This window comes from Jaculus jaculus, chromosome 12 (assembly GCF_020740685.1).
Source record: "Jaculus jaculus isolate mJacJac1 chromosome 12, mJacJac1.mat.Y.cur, whole genome shotgun sequence".
NCBI lineage: Eukaryota > Metazoa > Chordata > Mammalia > Rodentia > Dipodidae > Jaculus > Jaculus jaculus.
Window position 1 is genome coordinate 38,180,308 of NC_059113.1, and position 15,887 is coordinate 38,196,194.

Consider the following 15,887-nt stretch of genomic DNA (forward strand, 5'->3'; position numbering starts at 1 on the left):
CCCTAGTACTTAAATGAACAGTCATATTATTTCTTAAATAACTGAGTGAAAGACAACTGTCAGCCAAATTTGCATTTCTTTTCTCCAAAGGTTCACTCGTGTTGGGGGTTTGGGAGACACATGGGCAGTCTGGGAATGGAGGAGAAGATCAAAGCGGCCCCTTCTGTGAGAATGAATGGCTGCATGTGCATTGCCTTGTTTTTCTTTTGCACACTGGACTTTCCAGACAAAGTTTATTTGAAACGTAGCTCAGACTCTGGGCAAGTTGAAAACTAGCTGAGTCTTTGGGCCTTCTTCCTAGGTGGATCTATAAGAAAACCCTCCTATCAACTCAAACAAATTATAGCTATTTATTGAATTTTTGAAATGGATTCTTACAACCAATGGAGGATTGATGGATTAATGTTTTCATCTGGACCCAAAATGTCACTCACAAGCTCTTGAATTTGAATACTTTGTCCCTATCTGGTGGCACTTTGGGAGGTTGTGAAACCATGAGGTATGGTCTCTAGAAAAAGGCCTTTGGAAGTCAGAGCTCAGCCACTGTTCCTAGCTTTGCTATCTGCTGCCAAATCTCTCCCCCTGTCAACAGCCTCTTCCACACGCCTCTGCTGCCACAGAGTAACCTACCTGCCTGTCCCCTAGGGACTGACACTCTGATCAAGAAGCTGTTCGTTTTCCACATTTGGGGCTCCTGCATTTCCTCCCATGTGGGGTGGGTCTGGGGTGAATGAGCATACTTACCGCCACCACATGCAGCCGGCCTAGGAAGCCATCTAGCCTCACAAAGACCAGAGAAGGCTGGAAATCCCATTCCTTGATTTCCTGCTTCTCCTTGAAGTACGTGTGTAGATTCTCCCTTCTGTCATGAAACACCTTCTTAAAGAAACTGAAGGTGTCTGAAACCGTGTGCAGTTTTCTCTGACTTTCTTCTACCTCATTTCTCAGGAGGTCTTCGGGGCTAAGGTAATTGGAAGCCTGGAATGTAAACAGATAAGTGGACCTGAGTCTGGCTGCTTGGTGCAGGTTATCCTATAATTGTGTCAACACCATCTCAGAACTGAACCATTGTCTATATAACACTTTCACTAGGACAATGTAGAAAACATTTGCTCAGCCCTCCAGTTCCACAGGTGGACTGGAACCTGGGTTTAAGCCACAGTCATGTCCACCCTTCATCCACAGTGACTTCAACTAATCAGTGTGATTTGGCCAGTGACTAGTCATAGGGAGGCATCGTGAGTTCTCTTTGTTGAGTCAGCTCAGCTGGGACCAGTGAATGATCTCACCTACTCCTTGTGCTTTATTGGTCTTGGTAGTGAAATACCTTGAATGCAAGAATTCTCTGCACCATAATCATTTATGTCTCCAAGAGACTTGAATGAGGAAAACCTGGGAGGGGGAGATATTGGGCAGCCACTTTCTCCAGCACAAGGAGAGGCAGGGAGACATGGGATATCATGGCAGCATCTGGGGCCACAATTTAAGCCAGGGCTGCAGCCAGACTTGCTGTGGACTTTTACAGTACAGGAGCCAATAAACTGTCTTTTACTGATGCTCCTTTTTGTTGGGTCTCCTTGCATTTTCAGTCCCCAGTCCTGACTGACAGCAATGGCAAAATACTAGCTGATGCATCAGACAACTTGGGATTGGGTGTCCTTGGGTAAAGTAGCCAACATCTTTATATCAATAAGAATAGATGCTAAGACCCTTCTTGACCTCCACATAAGCTTCACCTGATTACTGACTGAGATCATGCATAGAATGACATTGGCGGTTCAATGTGTTCAGGGTGCACTATGAGCCCCTCACAGCAACCACAGCATCTTGTGGTTCATTGAACTCATGGTGCCGGTTACTGTGAGCCTCTCATAGTAACCATAGCGTCTTATATTCAGTGAGCTCAAGGTATCGGTGACTACGATCCATTCCTAGTAACCATAACATTTGGTCACTCACTGTGCTCAGGGTACCGGTTACTGTGAGCCGCTCATAGTAACCACAGCATCTTGTGGCTCAGTGTGCTCAGGGTGCTGGTTACTAGAAGCCACTCAAAGCTCTTCATTTCTTCCTCAGAGTTGTCACCCTCAGAGGCAAAGGAAGCCATTATGGGGAGAAGGTCACCCCAATGAAGGCTTCTCATTCTATTTACAAACACAATCCTTAACATTTACACAGCTACTCTGGGGGTGGGAGGGTAGGTAAAGCCAGAGGACTGTAAGTTTGAAGCCAGCCTAGGAAGTTTAACAAGATCCTGTCTCAAAATAAAATTAATAAAAGAGGGGGCATGTAGTACAATGATGGAGCACTTGCCTAGCTGTCTGGCATGTGATGGACCCTGGGTTCAATCTCCTGTGCTTAAGAAAGCAGAAGTAGGGCTGGAGAGATGACTTAGTGGTTAAGTGAAGCCTAAGGACCCCAGTTCGAGGCTTGGTTCCCCAGATCCCACGTTAGCCAGATGCACAAGGGGGCACACACGTCTGGAGTTCGTTTGCAGAGGCTGGAAGCCCTGGCGCGCCCATTCTCTCTCTCTCCCTCTATCTGTCTTTCTCTCTGTGTCTGTCGCTCTCAAATAAATTTTAAAAAATTAAAAAAAAAAAAAGAAAGCAGAAGTAGATTAACAGTTCACAGGTTTGGGCTTTGACCACGTGTGAAAATTCTTTGGACACAATTACTTCCACACCTGGGGAAAAGGCATTTTTCTCTCTCTTTACTCTGCTTTCACGCCAACCTGCCCCCAGAGGAAAGGTTGCTGGGATGCCCAGGCAGCCCACCTGCTGGATGAGAAGGTTGCAGATTTCCTGCAGCAGCACCATGAGCCTCCCTGGGGAGCGGTAGCCCTTGCAGGAGGCCCAGATCAGACAGACCACGTGGAGCAGAGGCCGCAGCTTGGCCTTCATGCCGGGGAAGCTCACGCTTTCTAGGGCCTCCAGGTGGCGTTGCAGTGGTGACAAGTGCGCATGGATGTCTTGAGCTTCCATCAGAGCTGTAAGGAATTAAAGATGGTTAGCCATCCTTGCTAGGAGCTATGGCTGTCAGTTTCTTCCTGAACCAACAAAGCAGAGTGAAGTTACAGGCAATACAGAATCAGCATGGGCAGAGGATGGTAAGGTTCTCTTGGTTTCCAAAGTCAGGAAAAATGTTATACTCTGTCTCCTTTGAATATAGCCAAGGAAAGACAGAAGCCTTAGCCAGCCATGTTGTGGTAACTGATAGGGGAAGGGAGAGGGAACTCGGGGTCTGTGAAAGGCTTTGTACAAACTGGGCTGAGGGGAAGGTCTGCAGATGATTTTCTGCCGAGAAGATAATCATGTGCTGTCCCTTGAAAGCAGATGGCCTTCAGTTGTAGCATGTGGATGAGGCTCTGTGTTCACCCTAAACTCAAAAGATCCCTGATTCAGCAAGTACTTACAATACACGGGAATGTCTTCCACTAGACATGTGCCATCCCATACAAAGCCCACTGTAGTAGCCTTAGCACCTCGCTTTAAAGTTTTGTTCATTTGTTATCTATTTATTTGTGTGTGTGTGTGTGTGTGTGTGTGTGTGTGTGTGTGTGTGTGTAAGAGTGCCACGGTCTCTTGTCACTGCAAAGGAACATCAGATTCACGTGACATTTTTGATTATGGCTGTACATGGATGCCTGGGGAGTTGAAGGCAGGCTGGTAGCTAGGAAAGAGTTGAACCTGAGCCAGAAAGCTTTGCAAACAAACACCTTTAACCACTGAGCAATCTCTGTAGCCCCCACTTTTTGTCTGTATGTAGTGTGTGTGTGCACATGGTATAAGTACATGTGTGTAGCATCCTGCTTTATAAATGACATTAATGCCTGACAATTTGCACAGGCTCACTGTGTGAATGAGTCAACCAGCCTTGACTACCTCCACAAGAAAAATAGAAAAAGTTACCCAAGTTTATTCTTCTGACCCCCTGGCTCAGTAGCTGTGAGGCTTAAGATACATGGAGATTGTGGATGTAGATGTTTGTACTTTATGTCCTTAATCAATGATCATGTGAATTGAACTCAAATGCCATGGGAAACTGATAAGAGCAGTAATTCTTACATCAGAGGTTAGTGTCAAGTATTAGAACCTCTGGATTAGGGTAAGAGGCTAATATCTAACAGCCACTCTAATGAATACATGTTCTGGCTTCATATGTGCCACGAGAGGAGGTGGCAAAGGAGCAGCAGGCATAGGAGGGTTTTCTTGATGACACTCTGTTTCAAATACCTTTAAAAAGAATCATGATCTGGGGCTAAGAGATAGCTCAGTGGGTGCTTGCTGCACAAGCATGAGGATCTGAGATCAATCCTCAGCACCTATGTAGGAAGCTAGGTATGGCTGTGTTTATCTATAACACCAGTGTTGAAAAGAACACAGACAGGAGGATTGCTGGTACTCCCTGGTTAGCCATTTTAGCCGAGAAATGCTGAACTCCAGGTTTAGTGAGAGATTCTTTTGGAGGGAAATCAGGCAGAAGAACACCAAAGGAGGACACCTGAGGTCCTCCTCTGGTTTCTTCATGTATGCACACTGTGTGCGAGCGTCTGTACACAAATGTATACACACACATACACATATACCTATACACAACAACAACAAAGAATCATTACCTTCCATCATACAAGTGGGTACTACTTTACTTTTTTAAAGACCATAATATCTGAGAATACATGGTGGCTCTCTAATTCAACTGAGGAGTACTCATATCGATGAGAAAGACCAGTGAAGACATATAGAGATAGGCTTACACTTTGTATTAAAGAGACTTGTTCCTCATTACCTAAGGGGAATTTGTAGTTGGACTCACTTGGAACCCAAAGGCCCAGGATTCACAAGTCCTTTGTGTAGAATGGTGTACTATTTACATATAACCTGTGTGATCTCCATGTATATTTGAAAGCATCTATAGATTATTTATCATACTCAATACAATATAAATGATAAGTGACTGTGGTGCTGTATTTGTGTATGTGCATGTGGGCGTGTACTGTGTGTGTGTGTGTGCTGCTAGAGACCGAATCTAGAGACTCATGCCTGCTAACCACTTACACTACCATGCAGGGACACCCCCAGTTGGCTTTCTTGTGTTCATGCAATCCCCATTGGCTGGTAGATCTTTAACAACTGGCTCTCCTTCTGGATGTCTCTACACATCACTGTACTCATCTCTGTATTTAAATAGTTCTGGTAATTTCTACTATGTCTAAATCCCAGCTACCCATTTAGCTTCACTGAGTGCATCTTAGGAAAGCAAAAGAGATGCAATGGAAAACTAGTACATTTTAGCTCTAGTATAGCACTGGACTTTACCACTTACAAAAATGCTTGTTTGGGGCCATAGTTCATTTGACTGTGTCCCTTCTAAAAGTCAGATGTTGGAAATTTAATGGCCAGTGTGATGGTATTAAGTAATAGCCCTGTCAGGCCACAGGGTTCCTCACTTGTGACTAGGATGAAATCTTCTGTAAAACCAATGTCTGCGTTCCCTTAACCCGTCCACATGCTCAGGCACAGCAACCAAGGAAACAGAGCAGCGCCCACCAGGAAAACTGAATTTGGTCATGATCTCGGTCTCTATAGACTACAAACCAGCAAGGAAGGAATGACTGTTCTTTATCAGCTGTCATCTGTCATAGCAGCACAGATGCACCTGCACAACTGGCCCCTGGGTGGCACTTTGATGGTCATGTCCCTAGAAGCCAGTGGGGAGCAATCCATGGCCAGGTTTTATTAGGAGGGTGATGACTTCTTCTCCCTGTTTCCCAAAGATTTTTGTTTTTTGTAATGTGATCAATTTCACTTCTGAAATCTTTCCTCCATTCTTTCAAGCATCTTCTTTATTTCTAGTTCTCCAGCTAATGCTCACATATCAGTGACATTTCTTTTCCTCTCTCTTTAATCTACCAAGATCCAGTGAGCTGCCCTGACTATGACTAATAAGAATGCAATACTATATCTACTTAGGACAAAGAAAGCCAGATCTTCTGAAATTTAAATTAGAAGTGATAAGATCAGTCGACAGCCTTTAAAATCTTTTTATTCTTGTAGTCTCTGCCAAATTTCTGGCCAGTTTCTGCCTAACACCTTGAGTCAACTTCTTTCTCTTATCCCATCATGGGAATTGAATTACACATTTAAAGAGTTTCTACTATCATAGTGTCTATTTGGTATTATTATTGTGGTGTTTCTTTTCTCTTATTATCATGGCCAGTACACACTCTACTAAAAAGAAAGTATTATCAAAACTGGCCTAGGGAGACAAGTCTTTTACAAGCATTAATGTATGTGAATAATAAGTTTCTTAATCTACCACTGTGAAAAACATATATACTAAATAACCAATTCACAGTAAGCTTATACAATAGTCATTTTATCTCACAGCCCCAAATTCTAGATATGTACATACTTCCATTTTGAGCTGTGTCATATCTGTAAAAATCTGTAACATTGGTTCCCTGATAGCCCTCTAAATTTCCTCCCATTTTAACCTAAATAAAACTTTAGTTGTCTCTATCTGCATGGGGGATTGGTTTTAAGACCACCCCTTACATATACCAAATTCAAAATATACCCTAGTACACCATTTGTTGTTTTGAGACAGTGTTTCATATGTAGGATGGTCTCTACCATGAGATCCTCCTGCCTCAACTCTCCAGGTGTTGGAATTTACAGGTGTGTGCCACCATGCCTGGCTCTCTTGTATACTTGAAATCACTTCTAGATCACGTATGCTACTTGTAATATAATGCTGTGTAAATAGCTGTGTGCCTTGTTGGTTAGAAGAAAAGGACAAGAGAAAAGTCTATACATGTTCAGGATAGACAAAATCAAGGGAAAAAGGTTGCTCCACACTTGGTGGAATCCAAGAATGTAAAACCCACAGACCTGGAAGACTATGTACAAAATAACAACTTAAAATTTCTACCCAAGGGCTGGAAAGATGGCTTAGTGGTTAAGGTGATTGCCTGCAAAGCCTAAGGACCCAGGCTTGGTTCTCTACTACCTATGTAAGCCAGATGCAGAAGGTGGCACATATATCTGGAATTCATTTGCAGTGGCTGGACACCCTGGACCACTCATTCTTCCTCTCTCATTTGCCTTTTCCTTTCTTTCTCTCCTTCTCTTAAATAAATAAATTAAATTCAAAAAACAACCTTTAGGGCTGGAGAGATGGCTTAGTGGTTAATGCTTGCCTGTGAAGCCTCAGGACCCATTATCTACTCTACAGATCCCACAAAGCCAAACACACAAAGGTGAGTCAAGCGCAAGGTCACACATGACCACTAGGTGGTGCAAGCGTCTGGAGTTGGGCCTCATTGGGTGAGGCCCTGGCATGCCAATTCTCTCCGCCTCTGTCTCTTTCTCTCTCTCTCAAAAAAAAAAACAAAAAAAACTTAAAAAAATCGCTATCCAAAATAGAAAACTACTATCATTTTTCAAATAGAGCCACTCTAAAGACATTTGACACAATACCTCTCCCGCATCCACAAGTGTGCTGCAGTTATCCGTCACACCAATGGTATAACAAACAACCTTTGGGGATCTTTACATATTTTAATTGAAATATAACCGTGGAACACTTATGGTTCCTTTGGGACACCATCTCTCACAAAAAGCAGTAAACTGAGGCCTCAGGAGACATCTCTTTTCACACCAGCTTCATTGGCTGATGCAGCAGCCGTGTGAAATCCTAGACAGATCACAGGCTTCTTTTGCCAGTTCTCCTCTGTTACATGTCAGAACCCAGCACAAAGTCTGAGTGTGGTGGTTCATGCCTGTAATCCTAGCACTTCAAAGAATAAAGCAGGAGAATCTTGAGTTCAACGCCAGTCTGGGTTATACAACAATGAAGGAGGACAGGAGAAATCTAGCTTTTTTAAAAGGCAGTTTTAGGGCTGGAGAGATGGCTTAGCGGTTAAGCTCTTGCCTGTGAAGCCTAAGGAACCCGGTTTGAGGTTCAATTCCCCAGGACCCATGTTAGCCAGATGCACAAGGGGGCGCACGTGTCTGGAGTTCGTTTGCAGTGGCTGGAGGCCCTGGCGCGCCCATGCTCTCTGTCTCTCTGCCTCTTTGTCTCTCTCTGTTGCTCTCAAATAAATAAATAAAATAAACAAAAAAAATTTTTTTAAAGGCAGTTTTAGTTAAGAGATTGAAGCCCAAAGAGAGTAGGAGGACTTACCACACATACATGCCATCTCGCCCTGAAGTATGCAATAGAGGCTGATATAGAGCGCCCCCTCTTGCCTAGTCTAGCAACTCCTAGACAGACAGCCCTGAAAGGGCTGGCCTAGGGATCCGCCCTTCATTTAACAACCAATCTGGTCTTGCCCTTGCCTATAAAGGCTCCTGTCTTTTTCCTGTTGTCAACTCCACCTGTTCAGCTCAGCTCAGCTCTGCTCAGCTCAGCTCTTCTGCTCTGCCTACCACTTTTCCCGAGGGCCACAAGGATGCACGTGTGTTGGACTTCCCCCCCTCACCTAGCCTGGCTGAGTGGGGGAAGAGCATAAGACTGTTTCTTGGTTTGGATGGTGTTTCTGCTTCTCTGCTTTATAGTTTGGGGTAACTTCTCTCTTTGATGACATGCATGATTTTCCTGTGGTTTCTGAATCTACCATGTGTGGGTTCCCAAGTTTCCCTACACAAGCTCCTAGATTCTACTTTCCACACACCAGCAGCTTTCATCTCTCTTTAAAAGCCTCAGTTTCTCTCAAGTCCATGTGTTTGCAGCTTTTCTCTATAAAAGTTTTAGTTTCTGTCAGGCCACCATGCTTTCAAGTATACCCCACTTTTGTCCCCCCCCAAACCTCAATTTCTCTTAAACAAACATTATAAACTATTCAGTGTTTCCACTTGAGAGTGTGTTTCCTCCTCCCCATTTGTTTATGAATCTGTTCTAGCTTTCCTTCCTAAACCCCACAATTTGTGATTCCCCTCTCAATACATTTGATAATTAATAATTTATCCCTCTTGAGTCTGGCTTTATCATTTCTTTGCGAAAGGTAGGACAGAACCCAAAACTTGGGGCTCATACATTGGGGACCCCTCATAAACCCCCAAATTCCTGCATCAGTAATATGCTATCTAAACACACACCCAAAGAAGAAAAAACAGTCATTAACACTTGTATTCTATTAGTTAAATGGTTACCAAACTCCACGCTATTAGGAGAAGGTAAAATTGCACATTGGGCAATGGGTTCTGGATACAGAGTGCTGTTCTCACTAACTGAGCTAGTAAACCTTGAATAATTTTATATTTTGGACATACATGGGACAGAATATTTAAAGAAGTTTCTAGGGGAAGAAAATTATTTTAAAAATCATTCCTTTGGTTAAGTTTATTTAACTCATATGCAACTGTAAGCACTTTAAAGCACATTCTGCCCTACTGCACTGAAGAGCAAGGGGGCGATCTGATGGGAAGAAAGGAAAGAAGAAATAAAATGCACAAATGAGTGGACAGAGAGTCCTGAAAACATCCACCTATTTCTAATGATAGACACTGCTGGCTTTGCAATTTTGACGAAGGCTGATCTTGTCTGGTGCTCAGAGCAACAGGAAATTGCAGTCCCGTCTGACCATATGGATAGAAAAGGCAGACGAAGGTAGAAACAAAATAGAAATTTCTCCAAGGAGCAAAAGTATAGAGACTTGAACTACAGAGGTGAATTCACAGCATGAATTTCCACAGGTGGTGCAGCCAATAGTGGTCTCATCTAGATGTCTTGCAAAGGAAGGTAGGTTGGGCAAGAAGCATGAGCGCCACAGCCAGGGTTGGCAAGGCAGAAAGGTGCGTGGGTGTGCCTAAGGTCACAAAGCAGCTGGACTACAAACACAACAGAGCATGGCGGCTCCTGTGTTTGAGACCCATCATTCCTACGAGCATGTTCTCCTGAGTCAGAGGAGAAGATAGCAAGGACTTGAAGATGATGAAATTAATAATAAAAAAAAAATAGATGAAGGGAGGCTTGGAGTTGCTCAGTCAGCACAAGCATAAGTAAGTACCTGAGTTCAAATCTCTAGCATTCACGTAAAACTGGGCATGGTAGCACATGCCTGTAATCTCAGCTCTGGGGAAGCAGAGACAGAAGGATCCCCAGAGCTTGCTTGCTGACTAGTCTAACCAAATAGGTGAGCTCCAGGTTCAGTGAGAGACCTTGTCTCCAAAAACAAGAAGGAGAGAGAGGGGTAAGACACTTAACATAGATCTCTAGCCTCCATATATGCTGCTCACACATGTGCACGTGCATCCCTGCGCGTGTGCGTGTGCACACACACACAGAGTGATAAATGTAGCACTAAATAAGAAATTTGTGTCTAACTGGTTTGTGAAACAATTTGCTGGTTCTCACCTGTGACAACATCTCTGACCATGGCTTGCAGAGCTGGCAAGTAGCTGCTCTGTAGCTTGTGCAGGAGGCCAGCCATGCCTCTCACCTTAATTGTCCTCAGCTGGTTATAAATGGATTCCAGATCCTCACACCTGCAATGCCATGGAGAAGGGCAAATCCAGGTAAGCTTCAGGAAATGCAAGTCATACTGTGGTGATCCCACCCTCACACAGGCAGAAGAGCGCTGCCTCAGGGTGCTTCCACACAGACTGCACTCCAGCCCTGAGAGCCAGGACATCTGTTCCAGGACAGTGAGGGCAAAAGCCCAAGTCAGGAACACAGGTTCAAAGGACAGCTCCAGGAAACACTGCTGTGACCATCTGGTGGCCCAGAATCCTGGCAGCTGGAGGTCATTAGCTCTTACACCAAGGTTGGGGCAGGGTGACAGAAGCATTGTTGGAGCAAGGCTGATAGAGAAAGACCTTGCCTTAGATCACAAAATGGTCAGAAATCAGGCGAGAAGATGGGAATCTCAGCTTGGGGGTGCAGACAGCACTGGAGCCTTAAGGCAGTCCTGGTCATGGGGCGCGGATATTCTGTGTAAGGTCAAAGACATCTTCACCCAATGTCCATCCATCTTCTTCATCAGAAAAAAATCACAAGCACAGTGATGAAGAGCAGCGAGGACATGGGGGTGATAGAGGTAATAATGAGTGGTTTCTGGTCACCCCATGGGTCTAAGACATAGCATGTGCTAATGAGAAGCTGGGACCTAGGACAGGCCATGTTGCAGCTTTTCTTTGTCTTCAGATCCTTACAGAAGTATGTGTGTCTAGTCTTGACTGGTCAAGAAGAAAAGAGGAGAATTTGGAAAAAAAAAAATGACACAATTCACATGCAGTTGAAAGCTCCTTCTATGATATGACAGTAGGTGAGCTGACAGTGACCCAAAAAGGATGATGGTGACGGGGCCCTGATGAAACAAGACATCTCCCAATACACAGAAATAAACTATATTGTCCCAAAGACACCAAGAAAGATGTCTACTCTAGGAAGATGGTAAACACCTGGAGGGAGGTCTGGACTTGTAAGACATCTTATCCACAGAACTGAAGCATAAGCCCCGTCGCCTACCTCCTCTTCCAGAACTCTAGCTCCACCTTCGGCGTTGGATTGTCCCCTTGTAAGAGTGGTTGAGAGGATAGTTTCTTGAGTACGGCTTGGACTTGGTGGCTCCAGTTGATAACTGCAGATTCAATGTCATAGACCACTGACTTATCTATGGATTCCAAGCTGTAACAGATGAAAGAAATATGGAACATGTGGAAATAATTTAAACCTGAGCATATTAGCCGATACTGTGTTGCAAGAGCAAAATTTCTGAGGCTAGGGATTTATAAAGATGAGAGCTTTATTTAGCTCATGGTGTGAAGGCTAGAAATCCAAGATCAAATGTCTCCATTTGTTTGACTTCTAGTAGAGATGTCATAGAAGATGGCATCATGGGGACAAGGATCATGTGGAACAGAGGAAGCCAGAGACTGGAGAGGGGCCAATCTTGAGCTTTTATTTTTTTTTATTTTTCTTTTATTTTATTAAAAAAATTAAATATATTTTGCAAGCACAGAGAATGAAGATGGATGTGCCAGGGCCTCTTGCTACTGCAAATGAACTCCAGAAGCATGTGCCACTTTGGGCATCTGGCTTTACGTGGGTATCAGGGAATTGAACCCAGTTGTTAGGCTTTGAAGGCAAGTGTCTTTACCACTGAGTCATCTCGCCAGCCCCTTTTTATTTTTTTTTATCTTTATTATATTTATTTATTTGAGAAAAAGAGGGAGAGGAATAGGTAGAGAGAGAAAGATAATGGGCACAACAGGGTCTCCAGCCACTGCAAATGAACTCCAGTTGTGTGTTCCTCCTCGTGCATCTGGCTTACATGGGTCCTGTTGAATCAAACCTGGGTTCTTTGGCTTTGCAGGCAAGCACCTGTAACCATGAAGCCATCTCTCCAGCCCCAATCCTGCAGGAGAGAAATTCCACTTAAGTTTTGAATTCTTAATTTTGTTTCCATAAAAGACTACCTTGAGTAAGTCAGTGAAAAGTCCAGATTCCCCAGAAAACACTAATTTTCTTTCTGTGTTACATCCAACATTAATTATACAGACTTGAGACTCATCAATACTCTGAGGACGGATTGAAGGACTTTTACAGCCATCAGCTCTTCTTGTCAAGACAGGGACACCTTGATAGCAAGCATGTGGGGGTGTTTAGCAGCTTGACTCTCACTAGAGAGGGCCTTTTACACAGAGAACACAGGCTTTCCCCATTTTTTTTTTGTTATTTCTCAGTTCTGTACCAAGAATAAGTGGGTTGCTACCTCCTCCACAGGACAGACTAACAGCTTTCTGAATACCAGCACAATAATTTCATCTTGTCTTCTTGATTCCAATGAAAAATGGAATTTCCAAGCTTTCCCCCTCAAATATGTTTCTGTTTTGCTTAAAATAGCCAAGTTTCACTTATAGCAATTTTTTTTAATGGGCTGGAGAAACTGCTCAGTGGTTAAGGCACTTGCCTGCTAAGCCTAAGAACTTAGGTTCAGTTCCCCAGAACCCACATAAAGCCAGATGCACAAGGTGGTGCATGCGTCTGCAGTTCATTTGCAGTGGGTAGAGGCCCTGGTGTACCCACTGTCTCTATTTCTTATAAACAAATAAAAATTAAAGAATAAAGTTTGTTTTAAAATGTAATTTGTCTCTGTTAAGAATTAACATGCCAAATACCAGGACACAGAGACCAAGAAAAGAAACCATACAGTTCCATGTTCAAGTCAGGAAACTACCTTAATTTAAAATTTATATTGGTTAAGGAACCATATGGCACAAGTGATTATGAAAGGAATTAAAGAAAGAAATTGCTCATCCCCCCACACCCTCAAAATGATACAGCCTTTTGGGAAATTATCAAATTTGAACCAAAGGAGAAAAACTTAGTAAGACATATATACTGAATATTATTAAATTAAAATATAAAGGGAACAGAAAAAGGGTATTTTTAATTTTATTTATTTTGAAAATTGAATATTTTTAAACCATAATGTTTTCCAATTAACTGAGATATAATTACAAACTATATTGCTTCCAATAGAAAAAGTAGTTAAAAGTATATTGCTATTGCACACATTACTTATTATTCTTCAGGCTCTTGAATAAACAACAATGACAGTAATATATGGAGGAACTCTTAGCAACATGACAGACTGTTCTTATGTAGGAAAAATACTTGTTTCCACAAACACATACAAATATGAAACTATAAAAATATTATTTATGTATATTTATTTATATACATATTTATATAGCTTGGCTTGAAAGGAAAAGAATATATACCAGGGACAGATACAAGAAGAACTCAAAGCTGGAATACTGACAGGCAGCACAAAGTGGGAAAGGAAAGGCACTGGGGCAATGGCACAGCCTGTAATCCCAGCACTGGGGAGCCTGAGGCAGGCAGTTTGTGAGCTTAAGGTCAGTCTGTGCTACAGAGCAAGCTCTAGGAGAAACTGAGCTACACAGTGTGATCATATCTCAAGCAAATGGACAGATAAATACATAAAACATAAAGGTAAAAGTAGGAAACTGGGGGCTGGAGAGATGGCTCAGTGGTTAAAGTGCTTGACTAAAAAGCCAAAGGACCCAGATTCTATTCTCCAGGACCCACGATGCACAAGGTGGCACATGCATCTGGAATTTGTTTGCAGTGGCTAGAGACCCTAGCACACCCATTCTCTCTTTCTCTATCTATCTATCTATCTATCTATCATTTATCTATCTCTATCTGCCTCCCTCTCTAAATAAAAATGAAGTACAAATACAAAAAAAGCAGGAAGCTGTTTTTTTAAAAAGTATTTATTTATTTATCTATGAGAGAAAGAGGGAGGGAGAGAAGGAGAGAGAGGGAGACTGAATGGGCACACTAGGGCCTCTAACCATTGCAAATGAACCCCAGATGCACGTGCCATCTTGTGCATCTGGCTTCACGTAGGTACTGGGGAATCAAATCCAGGTCCTTAGGCTTTGCAGGCAGGTATCTTTAACCACCAAACTGTCTCTCCAGCCCAGAAGCTGGGGTTTTAAAGCCTACTCAGAGGCAGGAGATATGGACCCCCATTGGGGCCACATTTGTTCCTAAAGGACCTGATAAAAGTCTGCAGCTGCTAGAAGAGGTTATAACAAGATCCACAAAAATTTGGTGACACTGTGTACTGAGTCATGCTGGGAAGAGGCGCACAACCTCCCACCCCCATTGGCCAATGAGAAATTGCACTCCTATAAGCACAACACTGAAATCAGTATGGCTGTTCTGAGTCCTCAAACAATTCTGGATGGAAAGAAGGTCACTATGTTAAGATAGCCTTTAAAAAAGTCAGGCAGTAGGACTGGGGCAAGGGACACCATCTGTAAAAAATAAACACAAAGTCTAAGGATGTTGGCAAGCAGATCTGACAGCTGGCTGTGAGCAGAATGAGGAGACCTGCCGAGACAGGAACAGAAAAGTCACTGAAACCTTCAGAGAACCCAGCTTCCGCCCTCTGCAGAGGCCACATGGCCACGATGCTGGTGCACTTACACTGGTTCACTTTGGCAATCCATGAACTCCATATTTTCCGAGCCTACTGGAAGAGGCAGCAAGGTTCTCCCCTTTGCATGCTCAAGGGTTACTAAAAGGCCACACTCCAGGGCTTGGGCGTGCCGCTTGATGTCCTGAAGCACCATGTGGGGCCAGTCTAGATGGTTCTTCTCATTGGCAAGGACAGGTATAATGACCTGCAACAGAACAGAGGTACACTGGGAAGAAAGGCAGGAGGTCACAAGTTCAAAGCTAGTCGGGGATACTTAATGAGTAGCTTGTTTCAAAAGAAAACTAAACAATTCTGAAAGGCACCTGCACATATCCTTCTGCAGGTCACTGTGCCATGACATCTAGGAAAATCAGGAGGGCCTCCAAGAGTCTATCCACAGTTGACTCCTCACTCTACTCTTTGGAGAAGGTCTACTAGCTAAGCAACTCTTCTCTGAAAAAACAGCCAGACATAGTGCATTTCATCTCGTGAGTAGTGGACTTCAATTCCTTGCCAGCCTATTCAAATATTCAAACAAGGCAACCACCTCTTCTCATGGGAACCAGGGGCACTACCCCCTCTTGATGCTGCAAAGTGAGCCTCCCCCAGCCCTCAGTTGGCCTGTTGCCAAGGATAAGCCCATGAAGTCATGTTTGGTACAGCATCCTCTTGCTTCTCTTAAGAAGCCAAGTTAAGATCTTGACTCCACTTTTAGGATGAAAATCAGCTGGCTTTTATTACTCAGCGTAGTTCTTTGGGGAAATTCCCACATTGAAAGGTATGAGTGGAGCCCAACCTGAGCCACTGAGAGTCTAGGCCAAAGCCTTTTATCCCAAATTTTCAGAGAAGATAAAGCTTCTCTTTTATACTAGCCCAGAGTTGTTTCCTTTTTTTTTTTAATTAGTTATGGACATACTCAGTGTGTAAA

The 15,887-nt window shown here is 43.4% G+C and overlaps 1 protein-coding gene across 1 annotated transcript in view; it reads right to left on the bottom strand.

Annotated features, from left to right (window-relative positions):
• Dnah9 (dynein axonemal heavy chain 9) overlaps positions 1–15,110 on the bottom strand; it is a 369,830-nt gene extending 354,720 nt beyond the window's left edge. The window contains exons 1-6 of the mRNA XM_045131009.1: positions 14,968–15,110; positions 12,296–12,358; positions 11,470–11,628; positions 10,357–10,487; positions 2,775–2,986; positions 745–978 (exon numbers count right to left, since the gene is read on the bottom strand). Of these exons, the coding sequence (XP_044986944.1) occupies positions 745–978; positions 2,775–2,986; positions 10,357–10,487; positions 11,470–11,628; positions 12,296–12,358; positions 14,968–14,999 (831 nt within the window). The 5' untranslated portion in view covers positions 15,000–15,110. The remainder of the gene's footprint in view (positions 1–744; positions 979–2,774; positions 2,987–10,356; positions 10,488–11,469; positions 11,629–12,295; positions 12,359–14,967) is intronic.
• Positions 15,111–15,887: the final 777 nt, after the last annotated feature.